Here is a 20,838-nt window from a genome sequence, read left to right on the forward strand (position 1 = left end):
GAGGGCTGAAGACTCAGGCTGGCTGAACGGAGGGAAAGGTTCTCAAGAACCAGAAGATCTCAACTTTAACAAGCCTGCCCTCTGACCAGCACTGATCTGATGGTAAAGACACTGAGGCACTCAAAGGTCACAGCCTAGAACCCAGGCTCACTAACACTTCCTCACTACCTTACCCCTATCACAAAGGACCATTTGCCCAGAGTCCCTTCTGCCTATTCATATATATATATATATATATATATATAGTACACTAAAATGCAGAAGACATGTATGAACAGGAAATAATACCACAAAGGATTCAATGTTTGTGTATATTTAATATAAAGATGTTCATGCAAGTTTGTGTATAGGTGAACAGAAAGACAGCAGGGAACAGGAGAGGAATCCTACTGTGCTGTTACTGTAAGGTACACACACACTTCCAGTAATTAGCAGTGTGATTAGAAAAAGGACTTGGATTTGTTGCATCAATGATGTTGCAAACTCTAAGGAAACTTAGGAAAACACTAAAAATGTTGTTTAAAAAAAGTGAAATCGATATACTACAAAAGGAGAAAACACGGAATCATCTAAAATGCTCAATTAAAAATGGAAAAGGCAGGGGCTGGGAAGGTGGCTCAGTGGTAGAGCACTTGCCTTGCATGCATGAGGCCCTGGGTTTGATTCCTCAGCACCACATAAGCAAAAAGAAAAAAGCCAGAAGTGGTGCTGTGGCTCAAGTGGTAGAGCGCTAGCCTTGAGCTGAAGAGCTGAGAGACAGCTCCCAGGCCCAGAGTTCAGGCCCCATGACCGGACCCCCCCCCAAAAAAAGGAAAAGGCAGAAAAAGCACAAAAGACAGGCACCAATGGCTCACATCTGTAATCCTAGCTACTCAGGAGGCTGAGATCTGAGGAATGCAGTTCAAAACAAGCCTGGGTAGGAAAGTCCATGAGACTCTTATCTCCAATAAACCACCAGAAAACCAAAAGTGGTGCTGTGGCTCAAGTAGTAAAGTGTTAGCCTTGAGCTGAAATGCTGAGGGACAGTGCCCAGACCCAGAGATCAAGCCCCATAATCAGTAACAACAACTACAAAAAGCACAAAGAACAGAATCAGGAACTAGAATGAGAACAAAAAACAGTAACCAATGTGGTGGATGTTAAATCATCCGTATCAGTAGTAACTTTAAATATCAATTATTTAAATACATTAATTAAAAGATAGAGATTGTCAATGTAGAATAAGAACCAAGACCTGAGCTGGGCACGGTGGCAAATATCTGCAACCCCAGCACTCAGGAGGCTGAGGTAGGATGACAGTAAGCTAAAAAGATCAGCCTGAGTTACATAGCAAGAGTATGTCTTAAAAAAAGTAAAAAGATGGAAGAAGATACATTAACACAAACCAAAAGAAGTATACATAGTTACATGAACTTCTCACAGGTCATACTTCAGATTAGGAGGAAATTTCCAGAGATAAAGAAGAACATCATGGAAAGACAACAAGTCAGTATTCCAGCAAGGCATAAAAACATCCCGACTACACTGAGCACTACCAAAGTGAGGCAGAACAGATGAATCCTCTCTTACAGTTAGAGATGTCAACACTGATCTGCTGCTAAGCAGGAGCAGACCCAGCAGGCAGACCCAGCAGGAACAGCTGAACTCAACAGAAGCAGGAACAGAACTCTGTAACTGACAACCACAAACTGCTTCACTGGACACATGAAATACACTTTCTTTTTAAAATTTCCATGAGACTTCTTCTAAAACAGATACATTTTGAAACATAAAATATACCTTAACAAATTTAAATTAATGAAAATCAGCTGGGTACTTGTGGCTCACTCCTGCCATCCCAGTTACTTGGGAGGCTGAGATGGGGAGAATCACAGTTCAAAGCCAACCCCTGCAGAAAAGTCCATGAGATTCCATACTAACAGAAGAGGGACTTGGTGGTGTGTACCTGTCATACTAACTACACGGAAGATGAGACCAAGAGGACTGTGGTTCTCTAGGCCAGCCTAGACAGACTCTGTCTCAATGAAATAAGTTGGGTGTGGCAGCACATGCCTGTTGTCTTGGCTACAACAGGAAGCTAACAGATGGATCATGGTTCAGGCACACACCTGGGCAGTAGGCAGATCCCTATCAAAAATAATAACCAATATTAAAAAAAAGAGCTGGAGGCATGGCTCAGCAATACAGCTCTTAAAGAGGCCCCGAGTTCAAATCAGCAGAAGAACAAAAGAAGGAAGAAGGAAGAGGAAGAAGAAAAAGCAGCAACAACAAAAAAAGAAGAAAAGAAAGAGAGGGGGGAGGGAGGGAAAGAGGGGGGAAGAAAGAAAGGAGGGAACAAAGGAGGGAATGAAGGAGGGAGGAAAGAAAGAAACCATATAATGTATGATCACAGAGGAATTAAATTGAAAAGCAGTAACAGAAATAGAGAAGGAAAATCCAGAATGCTTAAGAGATTAATACCATCCTCTAGCCAGGTGGGTGATTTGGGCTTATAATCCTAGCCACTCAGAAGACTGAGATCTGAAGATCATGATTAAAAAGTCAGCCTAGGCAGAAAAATCTCTGACTCCTATCTCTAATTAACCAGCCAAGAACCAGAAATAGAGCTTGGCTCAATGGTAGAATGCCAGCTTTGAGTGAAAAGCAAAGGGACAGTATCTACACTGAGTTCAAGTCTCTCTCTCTCTCTCTTACACACACACACACACACACACACACACACACACACACACACACACACACACACACACACACACACACACACACACCCCTTTCTGAATAATGTGTAGGTCAAACGGGAAATATTAAAATATTTTAATTAAATGAAAACAAAAAAATCTATCAATACTTGTGGAATGCAAAGAAAGCAATCACAAAAAATTGATAGCACTGACTGCATATATTAGAAAAGAAGCTAGGCACCAGTGACTCATGCCTGTAATCCTAGCTATTCAGAAAGCTGGGATCTGAGGATTTCGGTTCAAAGCTAATCCAGGCAGGAAAGTCTATGAGACTCTTATCTACAATTAACCATCAAAAAGCCAGAAGTGGAGCTGTGGCTCAACTGGCTTTGAGTTGAAAAACTAAGGGACTGTGCCTAGGTGCTGAGTTCAAGCCCAAGTACCAGCACCAAAAAAAAAAAGGAAGGATCTAAATCCAACAGTCTAAGCTTCCATCTTTAAAACAATAGAAAGTTAAATCCAAAGCAAGAAAAAAGAAAAAGGAAGCAGAGAGCAATGAAAGTAAAAAGAGGATATAGAGAAAACAAATGTCACCAAAAGCTGGATCTTTGGAAAGGCCAACAAGTGTGTAAGGCTCTAGCCAACAGAAGGGAGCACAAGAACTATTAATAAAGAGATGAGGCTGGGTGCTGGTGGCTCATGCCTGTCATCCTAGCTACTCAGGAGGCTGAGACCTGAGGATCACGATTCCAAACCAGCCCAGGTAGAAAAGTCAGTGAGACTCTTATTTCCAATTAACCACTCAAAAACAAGAAGTAGAACTGTGGTTCAAAGTGGTAGAACACTAGCCTTGAGCAAAAGAGCTCAGGGACAGTGCCTCTTCTCTGAGTTCAAACCCCATGACTGAAGATAGAGAGAGAGAAAAATGAAGAGAAAGCCTCACTGCAGATCCCACAGACATTAAAAGGAACAGTATGAATGATTCTGGGCCCACAAATTCAATTACCTAGATGAAATAGATGGATTCTATAAAGGACAATTTGCCAAAACCCAGACACAAAGAGACAATCTGGACAGACCTACATCTATTAAAGAAGCTGAATCAATAATTAACAACCTCTCCAAAACAGAAGAAGCATCGGATGGGTTCTTCCAAACATTCAGTGAAGAAATTATGCCAGCTCAGTTCTCTACAGTATCTTCCAGAATACAGTAGGAACAGAGGGAACTTCCTCACTTATCTGTGAGGCCAGTAATACCCTAATGTCCAACTCAGACAGAGATGTTACAAGAAAACAAAACTAGAAAATAACATCTCTAATGAACATATACAAACTCTCAAAGTATTAGCAAATCAAATCCAAAAATATGTAAAAGGAGCTCAAGGCCATAAACAAGAGGGATCTGTATGAGTTATGCAAGGCTGGTTGGACAAAGGAAAACCAATTAATGCAATCCATTCTATCTATAGGCTAAAGAATAAAAGCATACAAATACACATTTATATGAATGATTTCGTGTCAGTAGATGCAGAAAAGGCACCTGACAAAACCCAACACACCTTTGTGATAGAAAATCTTAAGCATGAGAGAACTTCTTCAAGTTAATGAAGATGCCACTACAATGATCCACACCTCGATACTTATGAACAAGAAACCTGACTGTCCCTCTGCAATAGGAAGAAGACAAGGATACCCCTTTGATAACTTCTACCCAATTAATGTAGGAACAAAAGAAACCAGAAGAAATAAATCTCTTTTCACAGATGACACATTTGTCTATGTAGAAAATCTGAATCAATAGAAAAGCTTCTGGAAGCAATTATAGCAAGGCTGTAAAGGACAATGTTAATATAGAAAAGTCATATTGAAGGATGAAAGTGTGGCTAAAGCGGTAGAGTGCTTGCCTAGAAGGGCTGAAGTTTAAAACCCAGTCCACCAAAAAAAAAAAAAAATTAACACAAGAATCAACAACAAAATGTCACATTGATGTCAATACCAATCTGCATGCATGAAGAAAACTGAAAAATGGAACATCTACTTAGTAACTTTTTTTTTTTGGTCAGTCATGGGGCTTGAACTCTGGGCCTGGGCACTGTCCCTCAGCTCTTCAGCTCAAGGCTAGTACTCTACCACTTGAGCCACAGCACCACTTCCAGTTTTCTGAGTAGTTTATTGGAGATAAGAGTCTCACAGACTTTCCTGCCTAGACTGGCTTTGAACTGTGACCCTCAGATCTCAGCCTCCTGAGTAGCTAGGATTACAGGTGTAAGCCACTGGTGCCTAACTTAATATTTTTACTTAAAAAAAATAATTCAAGAACTGAATAGAAAGATATCCCATATTTGTAGATAAGAAGGCACAATAGTCAAAACATCAGTTTTCTCAGCTTGATCAGTTCAATTCCAATAAAAACCCCAGCGTGTTATTTTATGGATATCAACACACTGATGTGAAACTTCATCTCGCTAGAAGATGCAGAAGGGCCACTGCTATCTTGAAGGAGAAGAAAAAAGTCAGACTACCATTGGCCAAATTCAAGACATACAGTAGAGTCGCAGAACAAAGACAGTATAGTATTGCCAAGAACAGACAAATACATCAACTGAACTGAATACAAAGCTCAGAAGCAGAAATACAGGCAACCAATGTGTAACCAAAAAAAAACAAAACAAAAGAGAAATACAGGCAACCAATGTGTAACCAAAAAAACAAAAAAATACAAAGGAAATACAATTGAAAAATACAGCTTTCAATAAATGGTTATAAAGCAACTAGACACCCAGTGGCAAATAAATCCATTTAAACAAACCTTATTTCCTTCATAAGAACAAACACAAAATGGCATAGTCTTAAATGTAAACCTCATAGAACATAATATGAAGCAAATCAAAGTGACCAGTGATAACTGGTTTGGGTTTTGTTTTGTTGTGTTTGAAACAGGATTGAGTCTCACAATGTAACCCAGACTGGCCTCAGACTTACCATCCTTCTTCCTCTGCCTTCCAAGTGTGAGGATGATAGGCTTGGGGAACAATACCCAGCTCAATTTGAGAATTTCTTAAACCTGAACATAGTCTTGCCTTGTATCTACACATTATGCTCCTTAGTATTTACTGAAATGAGTTGACACCTTGTGCCTGCACAAAACCGGTATATGGACACTGATGGCAGCTGTATTCATAATATCCAAAATTTGAAAGCCACCAAGATGTTAACTATGGTATATCCTGACTGCAGAATACTGTACAACACTAAAAAGAAAAGTGCTACCAAGCCACAAAAAGACATAAAAGATTCTTAAAAGCCTGTCACTAAGTAAAAGAAGCCGTTCTGAAACAGCTGTGGACTGTGTGAAGCCAACTGTATGATAGCCTGGAAATGCAGAGCTGGACCCTAAGATCTAGGGGGTGGAGAGTAGAGGGGCAAACAGGCCAAGTACAAGGGGTTTTTAGGGACCTGAAGCTACTTCACAATTCTGCAATGGTAAGTCCAGTTACTAAAACTCACAAGACGTGCAAAGTCAAGAGAGTGACCTTCAGTGTAAATCCAGGTGGTGGCTGATTGTCAATGCAGATCACGCGTTGTTTCAAATGTCCCACTCTGGCAGTGACAGGCTGTGTCTGTGTAGGGTGGGGGCATAAGGGAACTCTGTATCTTCCCACAATTTTGCTGTGAATCTAAAACTGCTCTAAAAAACCATCTATTTTAAATTAATACACATCATTCTGTTTCTATTCAATTCTATTTTCTTTTTGACTAATTCCCGACCCCCACCCCCAATGGAGCTAACAGAATAAGAAAAGGAATCTCGGGGCTGGGAAGGTGGCTCAGTGGTAGAGCGCTTGCCTTGCATGCATGAGGCCCTAGGTTCGATTCCTCAGCACCACATAAGCAAAAAGAAAAAAGCCGGAAGTGGTGCTGTGGCTCAAGTGGTAGAGCTCAGAGCTCTAGCCTTGAGCTGAAGAGCTGAGGGACAGTGCCCAGGCCCAGAGTTCAGGCCCCATGACCGGACCCCCCCCCAAAAAAAAAAGAAAAGAAAAGGAATCTCTAGGGCAGTATCTGCTGGCTTAGGAGAACCATTGCCTACCCATCACCACTTGTTCAGAGCAGCACATTCAACTCATTCTGTCACTCAGGCAGAGCAAGATGCTTGCTGGCTACCGTACCTGGAGGGAGGGTCTCCACGCTCTGTCCTTTCTCATCGCCATTGCTGTGGTGCAGGTCTTTCTTTTTAATGGAGTCAATTTCATTCCAGTCCTCCTGGAGGAACAAAGACACCAAATGAATCTGCTGATACTGAAGCATGCCTTCATGCATCAGCTACACAAACACACACACACACGCACGCACGCACGCACGCACGCTGTCTTAGGACACAGTCCATGCAGTCAGCCCAGGGGATGAATGGTGGGTGGCTGAGTTCCTGCCTAGGGCCCCCCTTCAGGGGATTACAAGGTCAGAACCCAGAAGAACAGTGTGATGTGGCTTTGCTGGAAAGCACTGCCCCTCATCCCCATGTTGCATGTGCTCAGAGCAGTGCCCTGGATCCCAGAGTTTCAAGCATGAAGACAGCAGGCAAAGTGGACTAGACAAGATTCTGTGGCAGCAAGGTCATGGAAACAAAGGTGGCTCTGAGACAACTCATGTGACTCTAAGCAAACCTCTGAAGGTTCTGGGAGCTCTACAGGCAGTTGCTTTAAGTCTGGGTGCCTGACACACAGAGTGGGTGGCTGTGGGCCTTCTCTGTGGCTTCATACTAGGGGCTGGGGAGCAGACTGCCAGGGCGTAGGTCTGCAGAGCAAAGACTATGCAAGCTCTGTGGAATATATCCCACTCATCTGGGCAAATGTTTTGCTCTAATTCATCAACAGTAAATCAAACTAAATTACAACTCCACAACCACAGAGCTAAATGCATTTTCCACCCTCTGGAATCTGATTTCTGTGAATAAAATAAGAAAGGTTTCTATGCAGAATACAAATCAGAAGTGTCCCTTGGGCCTAGTACTACAGACCAGCCATTTCCTGAACAGATGCCGACAGAAGCCTGGGCAGCAGAAGCCACTCCTTGGGGTTCAGCTAGCTCTCAGGACCAGGCTGGCACCTCTGCCAGCTTTTTAAAGTACAAAGTGAGACCTTCAAGAAGGGCAATCCTGCGGCAGTGGTGGTGACTCACACCTGTAATCCTAGCTCCTCAAGAGGCTGTGATCAGAGGATCCAAGACTCTATATCATGTCAGCTAAACAAAATGTTGGACTAGAAAGAAGTGTGGCTCAGGTGAGTGCCAGCCCTGAGTAAGAAAGCCAAGTGAGAGCTCCAGGTCCTGAGTCCAAGCCTCAGTACTGTGAAGGAGGAGGAGGGAGAGGAGAAGGGGAAAGAGAGGGAGGAAGAGGAGAGGGGAGGTGGGGGAGGAAGAGGAGGCAAAGTGGCAACCCCTAGGACACATCTTTCCCAAATGCAATTCTCTGCATTTGGCATTGCTGCCCGAAGCACAGTAACAAGAAGGAACTAATCTCAGCCCCCATTTTTGGCACAGCTTTTCTTCTCTCTCCTCCTGCGGCATCTGCAGTGGGCAGTACAGCTGGGTTTATCCCTGCAAGGGAAGCCGGAGGGTCAGGCTGCATGGGGGGAACTCTTACCCAGCAGACCTTGCTCAGACTCCCTAGCACCCCTAGTACTTTCCTATCCCGTATGTAAAAATGTATTTAACCTAATACATTTTTCCAACTTAAAAGTTTTGTTGGTCAGGAGTTCACACCTATAGTCTCAGCTACTCAAGAGGCAGGTATAGGAAGATTGAGGTCTGAGAGTGGCCAGATAGGAGAGCCTACCTAAAGAACAAACAAAGCAAAAGGACTGAGGACATAGCTCAGCTAGAGTGGTAGGACTTGCCAGGTAAGCACAAGGCCCTGAGTTCAGTGTTTTCTGCTATAAAAAGATTGAGAAGATGCTTGTAATTAGTTTCTGAGATTATCTGGCTATAAACTTTCAAGCTATAATTGGCAATAATTTTGCAATCGCCATGGTAGCTGTATGAGCGGCAGAATCAGCTGTTGACCAGTGGTTTCACAGTACTGTATGGGAAAGCAGATCAGCAGGTCATGAAGCTGCCTGAGCGGCACTGCGAAGACTTTCAATTAGGTGCTAATTTTTATTTTGTAGCCTGCTTATAGTATTTTGTGGCTAATAACCTCTCCCACACCAGACATCTGGCCTCTCATAAACCCTGGCTACTGGTTCAAACCATCCAACCTCCTCCTCCTCCCACCCATCAGCCACACATACCCACAGGAACACACTAGAGAGGCAGGGGCACAGCACCAGGCAGGAGAGACCACACTGGGCCTCTCTCTGATGAAGGCCACTGCACAGCTGCCACCACTTACTAGCAATGACCCGACTCACAAGATCAGACAGGTTAAAAGTTTGTCCAAGTCACACAGCAGTGAAAAGCTGAAGCTGTCCCCACACAGGTCAGAACAGGGACAGCAGGCTAGAGCTCAAGTTAAGCCAAGTCATCAGGGGCTCAATCTCCACATGTCACAAAAGGTACATGCCTGTCATTCACACAGAGTTGATATCTTCTGGGCTTCCAAGCCCAAACTTGCAATCAGTCAGTTAGCTACCTGCTTGGGGGGGGGGGGGAGGGGAAGCCCACTGCCCAAAGACACTGTATACATGCTGTCCTCTGACAATCACCATCTCCACCACACAGAAGACGAGGCTGGGACACAAAGTCTGAGGGGCAAGAGATGCATAAAGAAGTGGGATCTGAACCCAGGACACTTAGGGCTTAAGTCCAGGTTTTGGCACCTGCTGTCCTGCCCCTATATGAGCTAACAGCATGAAATGACCTGCTAACCACTTGCCCTGGAATACACTTGATCACAACAAGACCTTACAAAGACAGTCTGGGATGACGATCAGACTTTCTGACTAATTCAGAGCTCAGGCACAACTCCCTTGGCTGCAGCTCACTTACCCAGATACCTATCTCCTCTCCTCTCTCCGTCCTGGCCCATCAGTCCACACATGCATGTTCCACAGGGGGTAAGGGCAGGAACCCAGAAGCCAGGCTGGGAAGCCTCTGAGAAAGGCTGTGCACTGGGCACAGGGAGGTCACAGTGCAGGGAACTGAGGGAGGCATGGGGAAGGCTGGGGAGGGGCTGGTTGGCAGCAGATGCTCCAGAAGAGGGAAAGGGTCAGGACGTACATGGCAGGGTAGTCTGAGGCTGTGCCCATTGCTCTGGCGATGGGGTGGGAACCAACTGGAAGGGACAGGGGAGAGGCTAGGTGGCCAGGCTGGTGAGGCAACACCAGCAGAGTAAGCTGAGCCAAATCCAGGGCAGAGAGGTGGTGGGTCAGGTTCCACCGGGAAGAAAGGGTCAAACGCAACACCCGAAGGCCTTCCCCAGGACTCTGGCTTGCTGTCAGGGGAGGGGGCTGCCGCTGCAGAAAGCTGGACACACTCACATTCCACCTGAGACCCTGTGGTCTGAAGCAGGTGCTGAGACTTTTCCTTCTCTTTCTCTAGAATATGTGGGCAGAACAATGAGAACTTGAGGTTCTCGTCTTACACTTCCTAACCCATCAGGCTGGTGGCTATGACCTAGACATCAGAATCACAGCTCAGAGTGCACACCCTGCCCAGGACACAGTACAGGCAGCTGACCCAGACAGAGTCAGGCCCTGTGTGAGTGAGATCAGGGGGGATGCCTTTACTCACCATGACCTGAAAGCACAGCAGCCCAAACCCATCCTACTTCCAAATTGGCAAGGACATCTTCATGGTGTAACGCCACACCAACCCATCCCACCTAGGACAATTATCACCTGTGATGTTTTTTCAATTATGAAACACTACCAAAGTAACATGCTTACACACATAAAAGTAGCTAATAATGAAGAATAAATGTTAGGCATATTGCTAAACTGTTCAGAATTGCCTTCAAATAATTTAAGCAGCTAACATCATGCTTGCAATGAAGATGATATTCCATTACTGTGGAAGGAGAGGGGGGAAAATAGGCTGTTTTTAGTCTCCCCTACTGAAGTATATTTCATAGTATTAAATTGTTTTAGCTACTAGACCATATGCTCAAGCACAGAATGTGAACCAAAAATACCTAAATGACCGATTCCTTTCTCACTGACTGACTGTCTTTGTTATTTAAAGGCTGTTCAGAAACTGTCAAGAAGCCTGATGCAAACCGCAGTACTCAAATTTCTACAAAGCCTGGTTGCTAGGTTTGGTAGCAAGAAGTGGCAACTCAGACTTGTGGCCCATCTCTCAAGAGGTAAGACACTACAATGATAGTTAACAGCAAGGTTTCAGGGCACACTAGTTTCTTGCTAAAGAACATGGCCTGCATACCTAGCCAACTGTTTGCTCCACAGATGGTCTACAGTGGAACAAGGAACTGCTGGCTGCTACTGGTTCTTCAGTGGCCCTCACTCAGGGTTAGGCAGAGGAAGTCTCCAGTTTTCTCTATGAGAATGAGACCTGTGGTATCACTGCATAACATCCAGTTTCTCCACAGGATGTGTAGCTACCAACCAACAAACGATGTAAGAACACTCACAGTCTTACATATTGGGAAACAGTGTTAACATGTCAAACACACTGGGAAAGTTTGAGGTTGCTGGGGTGGTACTGGCTTGTCACCTCAATCAACTCTGGCTACTCCCCATGAACCTCAGTTCCAATGGCCTTGAGACCAAACAAGGACAGAATAATGTAACTCTAAGGCTCCAAGTGAACATCAATCCTAGCACTAAGAATGTTAAGTCTTACTTCTCCCATTGAGGGTCCAGCTCCTCTACAGGACACTAACCTCATTTCCTGCTGGCTCCTTCTTGACTTGCTGAGAAACAAATACATATTTTACTTCTGTGGCCTTCTCCCCAGGTCTATAACTCCAATCTGACCATGGAAGAAACAAACAAAAAGCCCATACAATCCTAGGACTTCTCCAACTGCCAGAGCCATAAAAATACAAACCAATCACTGAACCAACAACACAGAAGGAAAGTCTAAGAAGGCATTACAGCTGAGGGGAGACAAAGGGTATCCTAGACAGTGTAGGCCAGAAAGGGCAATGGCAAGAGGAAGCTCAGGAAATGAGAACAGAGAAGGGAGTTAACTGACAAAAAGATATCCACGGTTGATTCTTTAAATGAAAACTTTTCCTTACTAAGGCAACATTGTAGGCATAGTGGAACTGGGTGTAGTGTACACAGGAACTTCACACATCTCTCCCAATTGTTCTATCCATCTAACACTTTAGAAACCTACAAGCAAAATATCTGTCTGTATCTTATTTATATAAATGGAGAGCAATTAATTAAACATTCCTGGGCCAACATCAGTCAATGTGTATTTCTGGGGTGCCTGGACATTTTAACAGTATTTTAACTCTTTTCCTCTCCTGCCAAGGGAACTAAGGTGTATATCTCCTGGAATATGCTGACTTTAAAGCCATTTTTCCAATGAGAATGATCAGCCAGTTTGGAAGACTGAGGAGGATTAAGGCCTAGAGGTGATCTGCTTCATATCACAGTCCTCTTTCCAAGAACAATCATCCCACCCTAACCTCTCCTACTTACAGAAGACCTACTTACCTCTCCTACTTACAGGAGAAGCCAGCATGAGGTGGTCACAAGCAAGCAACACACCTACAACTTCTCTTTGCTCTGAATGTGGAGCCCATAAGGATGAGGAGACACTTGGTTCATGAAGGAGAAGGAGGACCACTGAGATCATGAGGGTGACAACCACTGAGGTCAAGAGTGAGAACCACTGAGGTCGAGAGTGAGGACCACTGAGATCATGAGGGTGAGGACCACTGAGGTCATGAGAGTGAGGACCACTGAGGTCATGAGTGAGGACCACTGAGATCATGAGAGTGAGGACCACTGAGGTCATGAGAGTGAGGACCACTGAGGTCATGAGAGTGAGGACCACTGAGGTCATGAGAGTGAGGACCACTGAGGTCATGAGGGTGAGGACCACTGAGGTCATGAGAGTGAGGACCACTGAGGTCATGAGGGTGAGGACCACTGAGGTCATGAGAGTGAGGACCACTGAGGTCATGAGGGTGAGGAACCCTAGACCTGTGAAGGCCCAAAGGTAAGCTCAGTTCCTGCTGCTTTACAGAGTCCTTCGCTGATGTCTGTCTTTTCCTGTGAACATAAAACCCAGCCACCAGCTGGCATATAACCAAACCTTTCTTCCACTGCAGCTCCACTGTCAGCTAGGCTGAGCAGACTCTCTAACACAGAGAAAGGCTGTACACATCAGCCAGCTTGACTGGAAAATGGCTTTTCACAAGAACATTAGTTATTTTAGCAAATGCTTTCTTGACTTATATAGAAAGCAGATGCATTTTAAAATAAAGCAGTAACTTCTGACTCCCAATAGAAGGCAAGCCTATGATGGAGATGAAGCAACAGGCAGTGTTTTGAGGTGCAGAGCCCAGGGCAGTGGCAGAGCAGAGAGGGGTGGGGTGGGGAGCAGAAAGCATCCACAGCTGCTGGTCCTGGCATCATGACTCCCGCCCCCTTCGCCACAGTTCCCTTCCTGCCATCCTGACCCCCACGGTGACCCCAGTCCTCACTGCCTGGCAGCAACACCTGGGCTCAACACCTCCATCCTGAGCCGTTCTCCCAGGAAGCATGGCCTGGCTTCCATACCAGGGGTCTCACCTGACATTCCTGTGGTCTCTGAGTCAGAACCAGCAGCAGATCAAGAATCTGTTTTATGGATCTCCACTTACTAAGAGCCCCTAAGGGCCCCAGGGGTGAGAACTAAACAAAGATTTTTGTGAATAAGCCTCTTCCTACCAGCTCCACACAAAGCATCACAAATTCTCACATTTCTAGGCAGCAGAGCCCAGGTGGAGCAGCCCAGAGTAGGAAGGATGGGCATTCTTAAATACCCACCAGGCCTGTACAGGCTGGCAAACTCATCGATCCTCCAACCAGAAGGTGACCCATGCAGCAATCTCCCTACTTCCAACGGAGGGGCTCATTCAGATTCCTGCATTCAGCTTGGGAGCATTAAGGTTAGAACTTGAAGAGGGAGGTGAGCAGTAAGCTGGAGAACAGAGGCCTCAGAATGCTGCTGAAGAAGTCAGGACATGACCTGTGCATCCCAGAGACCATGGGAAGAAGGGAGAGGCATGACCTGTGCATCCCAAGATGGGGCCATGGGAAGAAGGGAGACATGGCATGACCTGTGTACCCAAGATGAGGCCACAGGAAGAAAGTAAACACGCCTTGACCTCTGCATCCTAAGATGAGCCCACAGGAAGAAGGGAGACACAGCATGACCTGTGCACCCTAGAGACCACGAGAAGAAGGGAGAAATCTATATGGTGACTGGTGTGGGTGATACCTACTGGAAACCCAAGCTGGCTCTGTAGCTGGCCCTGGCTCCCGGGGAGCTGATCAGTGCCAGGTGGAAGTCGTAGGGTAGTTATGGGATGGTGATGTTGGCCCGCTACCAGACAGGGAGAAAAGGTGGTGACAGGAGAGGTGGTAGTATAACATCACATCTCATGCCCCCGTGACACCTGCAGCCGGGTTGAGGCTGTGCAACCCAAAGGCTGAGATAAGATGCCCGTGACACAGTGAAGAAGAAAAACAAGGGTGGCTCCAAGGGCCTGTGAGAAAGATGGTGAGTGTAGCGGGAGACAGGAACCACAGGAGAGGCACCACAAGCACTGTCTGCATCTGGGGAAAGACCAAGCAAGGAGCACTTCAGAGTGACGACATACAGGCATCAGTCCACAGAAGTTCTCACACACAGGCATCCATAAACAGAATTTCAACCCCTTACTACTACACCCTTCCTGCTAATTAAAAAGAGCACCATGGGCATTCTCCATTTGTAGATCCAACTGCTACCTGCTAAGTCTACTTTTCCCATAAGATCTTAGCTTTAGTAAGTGCCAATCCTTCTTCTACAGAAAGAAGGTCTCTGCCTTGCTAGAGAGAGTGCACAGGAAGAACAGGGGAGCCACTACACCATGGCTGATCTCTCAGCACTGAGCCTGGCGCAGACGTCCGTTTGGACAGAGCCTCTGTGCCACCCCAAACATGGTGTGGTACATGGGACCACAGAAACCCTTGGCACCGTAGGCGGCTGCTGCTTTTCCTGGGAGCTGGGAGCCACAGGGCCTGACCCCTCTCCAGTTCCACTACAGGACTTCTGTGAATTTATCACAAAAATTAACCCAAAATAAGGATTCCACTCCATGCACATACTGCAGCATTATTTATAAAAGAACTTAAAATATTCCTCTACTAAAAGATTAATTTATGTTACAGCCCCTTAAGAGTATTATACAGCCATTAAAATTATGATAAAGATCACATAGCATATGCAAGATGCTTATGTTAGATGAAAATGCAGAAGATACTTATGTACACAATGAAGCAACTATATAAAATATATATCCATATGGATTGGTCTGAAATGAAATGCAAGGAAGTAAAAATGCTAGAGTGAGAATGTTGGGTGCTGTTTCTACTCCAATTACTTCATATTCTTAAATTATCTACATGAGCAATGTTAAACTCTAGTGCAGACATTGTATGGCTAGCATGTGAACATGCATGTACAGAGTTGCTGAGGCATCAGGACAGCTGAGAAGACCTTGCCTCCGCTCCAGACACAGCTGGTCCATGCTCTCCAGGGTCTGGGAGCTACTCCAGAGATGCTGAGGCCTTTATTCCCGAGACAGGCTCCAAAGAGGTTTCTGCTGGGCTGAGTAGAGGCTGGCACTACTACAGTCTTTGACAGTAGTGTGCATCATCCTCTCTATTGTTTTTGTGCTTTTTCCAAGAACTTGGCCAAACACTGAGGGCTCGTGACCTCGTGGTCATTGCTGGACTGAATGTAAGGTCATCACTGGGTACTGATGCCAGTACAGGTGCGTGCACGTGTATGCACACACACACACATGAGAGAGAGAGAGAGAGAGAGAGAGAGAGAGAGAGAGAGAGAGAGAGAGAGAGAGAGAGAGATGAGAAGCAGGCAGGCAATCCTAGAAGGCAACTCACCACTACTCAACAACAGTGACACCACCCCACAGGCTGACAAGGTTACTAGGCACTGCCCAAACCTCTGTGCTCCTGCATTTTACCACCACCCCAGAGGCAATGTTGGCACTCCAGGTAAAAGAGGAGAAAAGAGAGGCCTGAATGATAGAATCAGGGGCATATAAACAGTGACTGCAGGCCTGACTGGCTGACAGGGCAGGCAGACAGTAGGATGGCTAAACTCAGTAAGCTCCCCCACAGTACCTGGCCCCTGCTGTGGCCCACAGCTGCTTGGGTAGCAAATGGCCACAACCCACCCCTCCTCTTTTCACCTAACTCTGGAAGACTTGTTTACAAATGTTGCCTCTCCCATGCACACACTGTCTTGTTGACCTACTGAGGCAGAAGCGACCTGCTGCAAGGAACTCAGACTTTGAGGTAAACTCAACTTTCTACTCTGGCCACAGACACAGAAGTCATGTTTTCCACTTGTAGCAATGTTGACATATTAAGTAGGACAATGTGTAGGAGGAGGCCGGCAGAGTCTGATACAGGGTAAGACACTATAGCCTGAGCCACTGAACCACATTCTCGTCACTCAAAGTCATAAGTTCCCAACCAGAGATCTAATTCTGGAGAGAAGTGGGGTTTGAATATGGTAGTTCAGAAATGGGCACATTTCCTCATGACTCCTCTGTGGATGGCTGGAGTGGGGAGCTGGACTTGGTCACCTGAGCGGCTCTGCCCAACGCATGCCAGCAACTCTGTGGAAGCAGGCCTGGGCTGCTTTCCAGGTGGAAAGAGGAGACCCCAGTCAAGAGCCAGCAAACACCAGAGACACAGACGCTACCTCTCACCACCAAAGACTTCCCCATCCACTGCAAGCTTCAAGAAGCAAGCAAGCATTGTGTTGTGAACCACCGTGTCTGGGATAATTCGTGAGGTGACAGCAGGTAACAGAGACGTGGGTGCAGAATAACATCATGCAGAAAATCCTTAACCAGAACTGCTCGGCGGAGGAGCCCTGAACTTCAAGAGGAAGAGGGACTCAGTCAGACAGACCCACACAGAGTGAAGGCTAATGCCAGCCACACCGCTTGAGCTGACAAGCCCCATTCCAGGTTTGGTGCCCTCTGTACACACATGAGAACCTGGAGGGTAGGCGAGGGAGGACTACTGGGAGATGACAGTGCTGGTCCTGGGACAGCAATGAGTACCTGGTGGGCATGTGGACTCAGAGATACCATCGCAAAATGAAGACTGAAGCTCCCCTCTCTTCTTCACTAGCTCATCATCATTCTGGAAGCCCACTGCCTGTCTCTCCAAGGACAGGAGCAAGGCTCTCGACAGGGACTCCACAAGGACCTTGCCAAGCTGGCCTGGCCCAGGTTCAATACCTCTCCCATGAAAAGGCAGCTCAAGGAAGAGGAGCCACTGTGGCTGGAGATGGTCTGCAGGGGGTAGCTGGACTAGACTTGAGCCGAGGGGCTAAGACATACTTGGCCCTGCTCCAGGTGAGAGTCAGAATTCACCAAGTCATCATATGTAGCCTGCCTGGTGGGCAGGTGGCACTCAGAGGTTGTCTCACAACCCAGGGAACTCAAGACCCTGACAGTGAGGAGCAGCAATGTCCCCTCCTGTGAGAAAGCCTGGCATGTCTGGACCTAAGGAGACCCCAGCTCGACTGTCCTCTCCATCCATCCATCCATCCATCCATCCATCCATCCATCCATCCATCCACCCACCCATCCATGGGGAATCCCCTAGCTCAACTGCCCTCTCCATCCATCCATCCATCCACGGAGATGCCCCCAGTTCGACTGCCCTCTCCATCCACCCATCCATGGGGATGCCCCCAGCTTGACTGCCCTCTCCATCCATCTACAGGAATGCCCCCAGCTCAACTGCCCTTTCCATCCATCCACTAGGATGCCCCCACCCCCGCTCAAATGCCCTCTTCAGACTCATGAGGATGCCAAATCACAAGCCAAACAGACATGAATTCACTGGGCAATTCTGTATGCTCCAGCCTCATACCATATGTCTCCTTTTCCTGATCCTTCTAGTAAACTCAAGAAAAAACAAAGTCTCAAGAGAAAAGATTAGGCCTTGTCTGCAAAGATAGGAAGTCATGTGTCATTAATGTCCACAGAGGAAGAAGCAACTAGTGACAAACCAGAGACTAACTTCTGGGTTGACAGTCATTTGGCTAAGAGCACAGGGCAGCAGCCACAGTTGAACACAGGCATCCTTCCCAAGCCAGGCAAAGCCAAAGAATATTTATAGACTGCAGGTGACACAGGTTTTTCTAAACACTGTTTCGACCACTGTGCTCTGCCTCATCCAAAAGTAAAGTCAGCAACCCTACCAGCTGGTCCTCTTTAACCACCAGATGACAGACTGCCCTCGCAGCTGAGACCCAGAGCAGCAACCCCACCAGCCGGTCCTCCAAACACCAGGTGACAGGCTGCCCTCACGACTGAGACCCAGAGCTGGGCAGGCAGACCTCTGAAACACCACCACAAAGGCCTGGTCCTCCCTGTGGCTCCATAGACACCTGGGTAATGAACAAAGCCTTTCAAACAGCAGTCATCTGCTTGACCTGTGACTAGCATGATACATGCAAGTGTTCCTGGAGATGTGGGTTCACATAGCTGACTCAGTGGGTCTATGAGACAAATGATAAAGACACCAGGGCAGGTCCAGGCCTGCAGCCCTGACAGCTAAGCCAAGAAGAGAAGAATCCCCAAATGAAAACATTCTGCAGATGACAGGTGTGGAGCAATGCAGTGGGCAAAGGTCCTCGGGAAACCTGCTGCTTACTCCTGATTTTGGCATTTTTCTGAAATAGAAATTATGACTTCATATATTTGTGTCCATGTCTAAGAAAAGGTAACACATTGTCCATGGACCTCAAGTCTCTCCAAGATCCGGACCTCATCTGTACAATGCTGCACCGCCCAAGACCTGACGGCCCTCCAGCTCTCCCTCCCCCATGCTTTCTAGCCCTTACACAGGCATACATTCACCTGGGCTCCCAAAGTCCCGGGCTGTGTGGATGCATCCTGGTAGCAGAGTCCTGCTCTACCTAGCTAGGTTGACCTTAGAGCTGCTCAGCTTTGGCCTATTCTGCCATAGCTTTGCATATGACATGACTGATCTCACTTTCTGGACTTGGCTCATGATTTCTTCCCTACTTTTTAACTACTGTAACTTACAGTAATGCCCACTTTTTCAGCAATTGAGCTGAAGTTTGACAGTTGCATATAGTTGTGCAAATATTTCTATGCTCTACATTCAGAATGGCTCCATCCCCCAAAAAGCTCCACACACATCAGAGCGTGATAACCTTGAATCTCCTGTTTCTCTAGAGTTTACCTTTTCTGCAGTGGAAAAGGAATCACCCAGCCTGTGGCTTCCTGATGTACTTCTTGCTCAGGCGGTCTGCGAGACGGCCACTGCACTGCAGCAGATGGTGCTCACGCCTGCTTCAGGGGCTGGGCACATTTTCCACTGCCTCCGAGACAGTTAAGTAGCTGCTAGCTTGGGAAAATATAAAGCTATTGATAATTCCATGAGCACGTGAATTTCCATCACCCTTGGATAAACACAGGGTGGGACTGCTGGTCTACATGTGAGCAAGTGCTTAGCTATGCAAGAAGCTGCCAAGTTGCTCCTACAGCCACCGAGTCATCTGCTCCTCCTCCAGCCTCAGTGAGAGTCCCACTGACTTCCTCTACATCCCCACCAGCACTTGTTGTTACACTTGCATTTATTTTCAGAACTGTTCCACCAGGTGTGTCATGGCATAATACAGCGTTCTCACCTGCCATAATGGTGCTGAAGGCAGGTACCAGGAACTCAAGAGGTCACATAACACAATGAATGCTCATGTCAACACCTTGCCAGGGGCATGGTCACCTACCCAGATACACATGCAAACCAGGGCTGCAGTCAGAAATGTGGGCTCAACACCTCACCACGGGCACAGTCACCTCCCCAGATATACCTGCAAACCAGGAAACGTCAGAAACTTGGGTCTCACTTCCCCAGATACCCATGCAAACCAGGGCCACAGTCAGAAATCTGGTCTCTGGTACTAGGCAAGCCTCACCACATAAACACTAGGACATCCCAAAGGACAAGGACACAGGGCAACCATAGTGATGTCTCTCTACTCTAGTCCCAGTCTCTGATAAACCTTCCTCTCCTCACGAGAAATAAACTCCATCTCCATGATCACCCACAGACTCTTGCATCTCAATAGCTAACCTCTCCTCACGAGAAACATATTCCATCTCCATGATCACCCACAGATTCTGCTCTCCGGTCACGCCGGGGATGCTCTACTGCACCATGAGCCCTTCCCACACAGGCCTCTGTGCTGAGCAGCGGGGTCATCCTGTGCTTTGCTGCCTCTATGCCACAGGGGCACTGCTCTCTGGCACCAATCAGGGTCAGCACTTCAACAAGGACTTCCTGCTCAGACAGTCTGCCCTAAATTCAATCGTCACTCCAAGTCAAGATGGGACACCAATGGGTGTCAGCAGTGCCCTGTGGGTTGCTTTCCTTTATCTGCACAGCTTGCTTGGAACCCTGTGGGTCTATCATCCATTTCCTCCTAGAATGATGTGCGATGGGGAGTGCCAGCCTCACTGTGTCCACAGGGCTGTTCTAGGGGAGTCCACTGGCCACAGAGAGGAGACCCATTTGGGGGAGGAGGACCTGTCCACAAAACACCCCAAGTCCTAGCCGTCTGGGCTTTGTTTACTTTTACCTGTGAATCAGAGTTGTGACAAAACACCTAGTTGAATTGCATTCCAGTTTTTGGCTAAGGCAGCCCAGAGTAACATTAGGGAGTCAAGGGATGAGATGTGCTCCAGGAGATGAGCCTAGAGCCGAGAGGATACATGAGGATGGACTCCAGAATCAAGGAGACTAGCTGTACAGCAGAACCTCTGTGACTCTCTGTAGAGGGGTAGGCGGAGGAGAACAGGATTCTCAAGAGCTTGGAAGAGCTCCACAGATAAAAGTGGGTGGAGCTTGCCTGCCCCAGAGAGTCCTTGTGATTGAATGCCAAGGCTCTACCACAGCCCCAGTCACAGGACTATA

General features: G+C 46.8%; 1 protein-coding gene across 1 annotated transcript in view; it reads right to left on the reverse strand.

Annotated features, from left to right (window-relative positions):
- Galnt2 (polypeptide N-acetylgalactosaminyltransferase 2) overlaps nt 1-20,838 on the reverse strand; it is a 136,801-nt gene that overhangs the window by 58,811 nt on the left and 57,152 nt on the right. The window contains exon 2 of the mRNA XM_069998169.1: nt 6,850-6,943. Coding sequence (XP_069854270.1) covers nt 6,850-6,943 — 94 coding nt within the window. The remainder of the gene's footprint in view (nt 1-6,849; nt 6,944-20,838) is intronic.

The sequence above is a fragment of the Dipodomys merriami genome, unplaced genomic scaffold, assembly GCF_024711535.1.
Source record: "Dipodomys merriami isolate MVZ:Mamm:240054 unplaced genomic scaffold, mDipMer1.0.p SCAF_51, whole genome shotgun sequence".
Classification (NCBI taxonomy): domain Eukaryota; kingdom Metazoa; phylum Chordata; class Mammalia; order Rodentia; family Heteromyidae; genus Dipodomys; species Dipodomys merriami.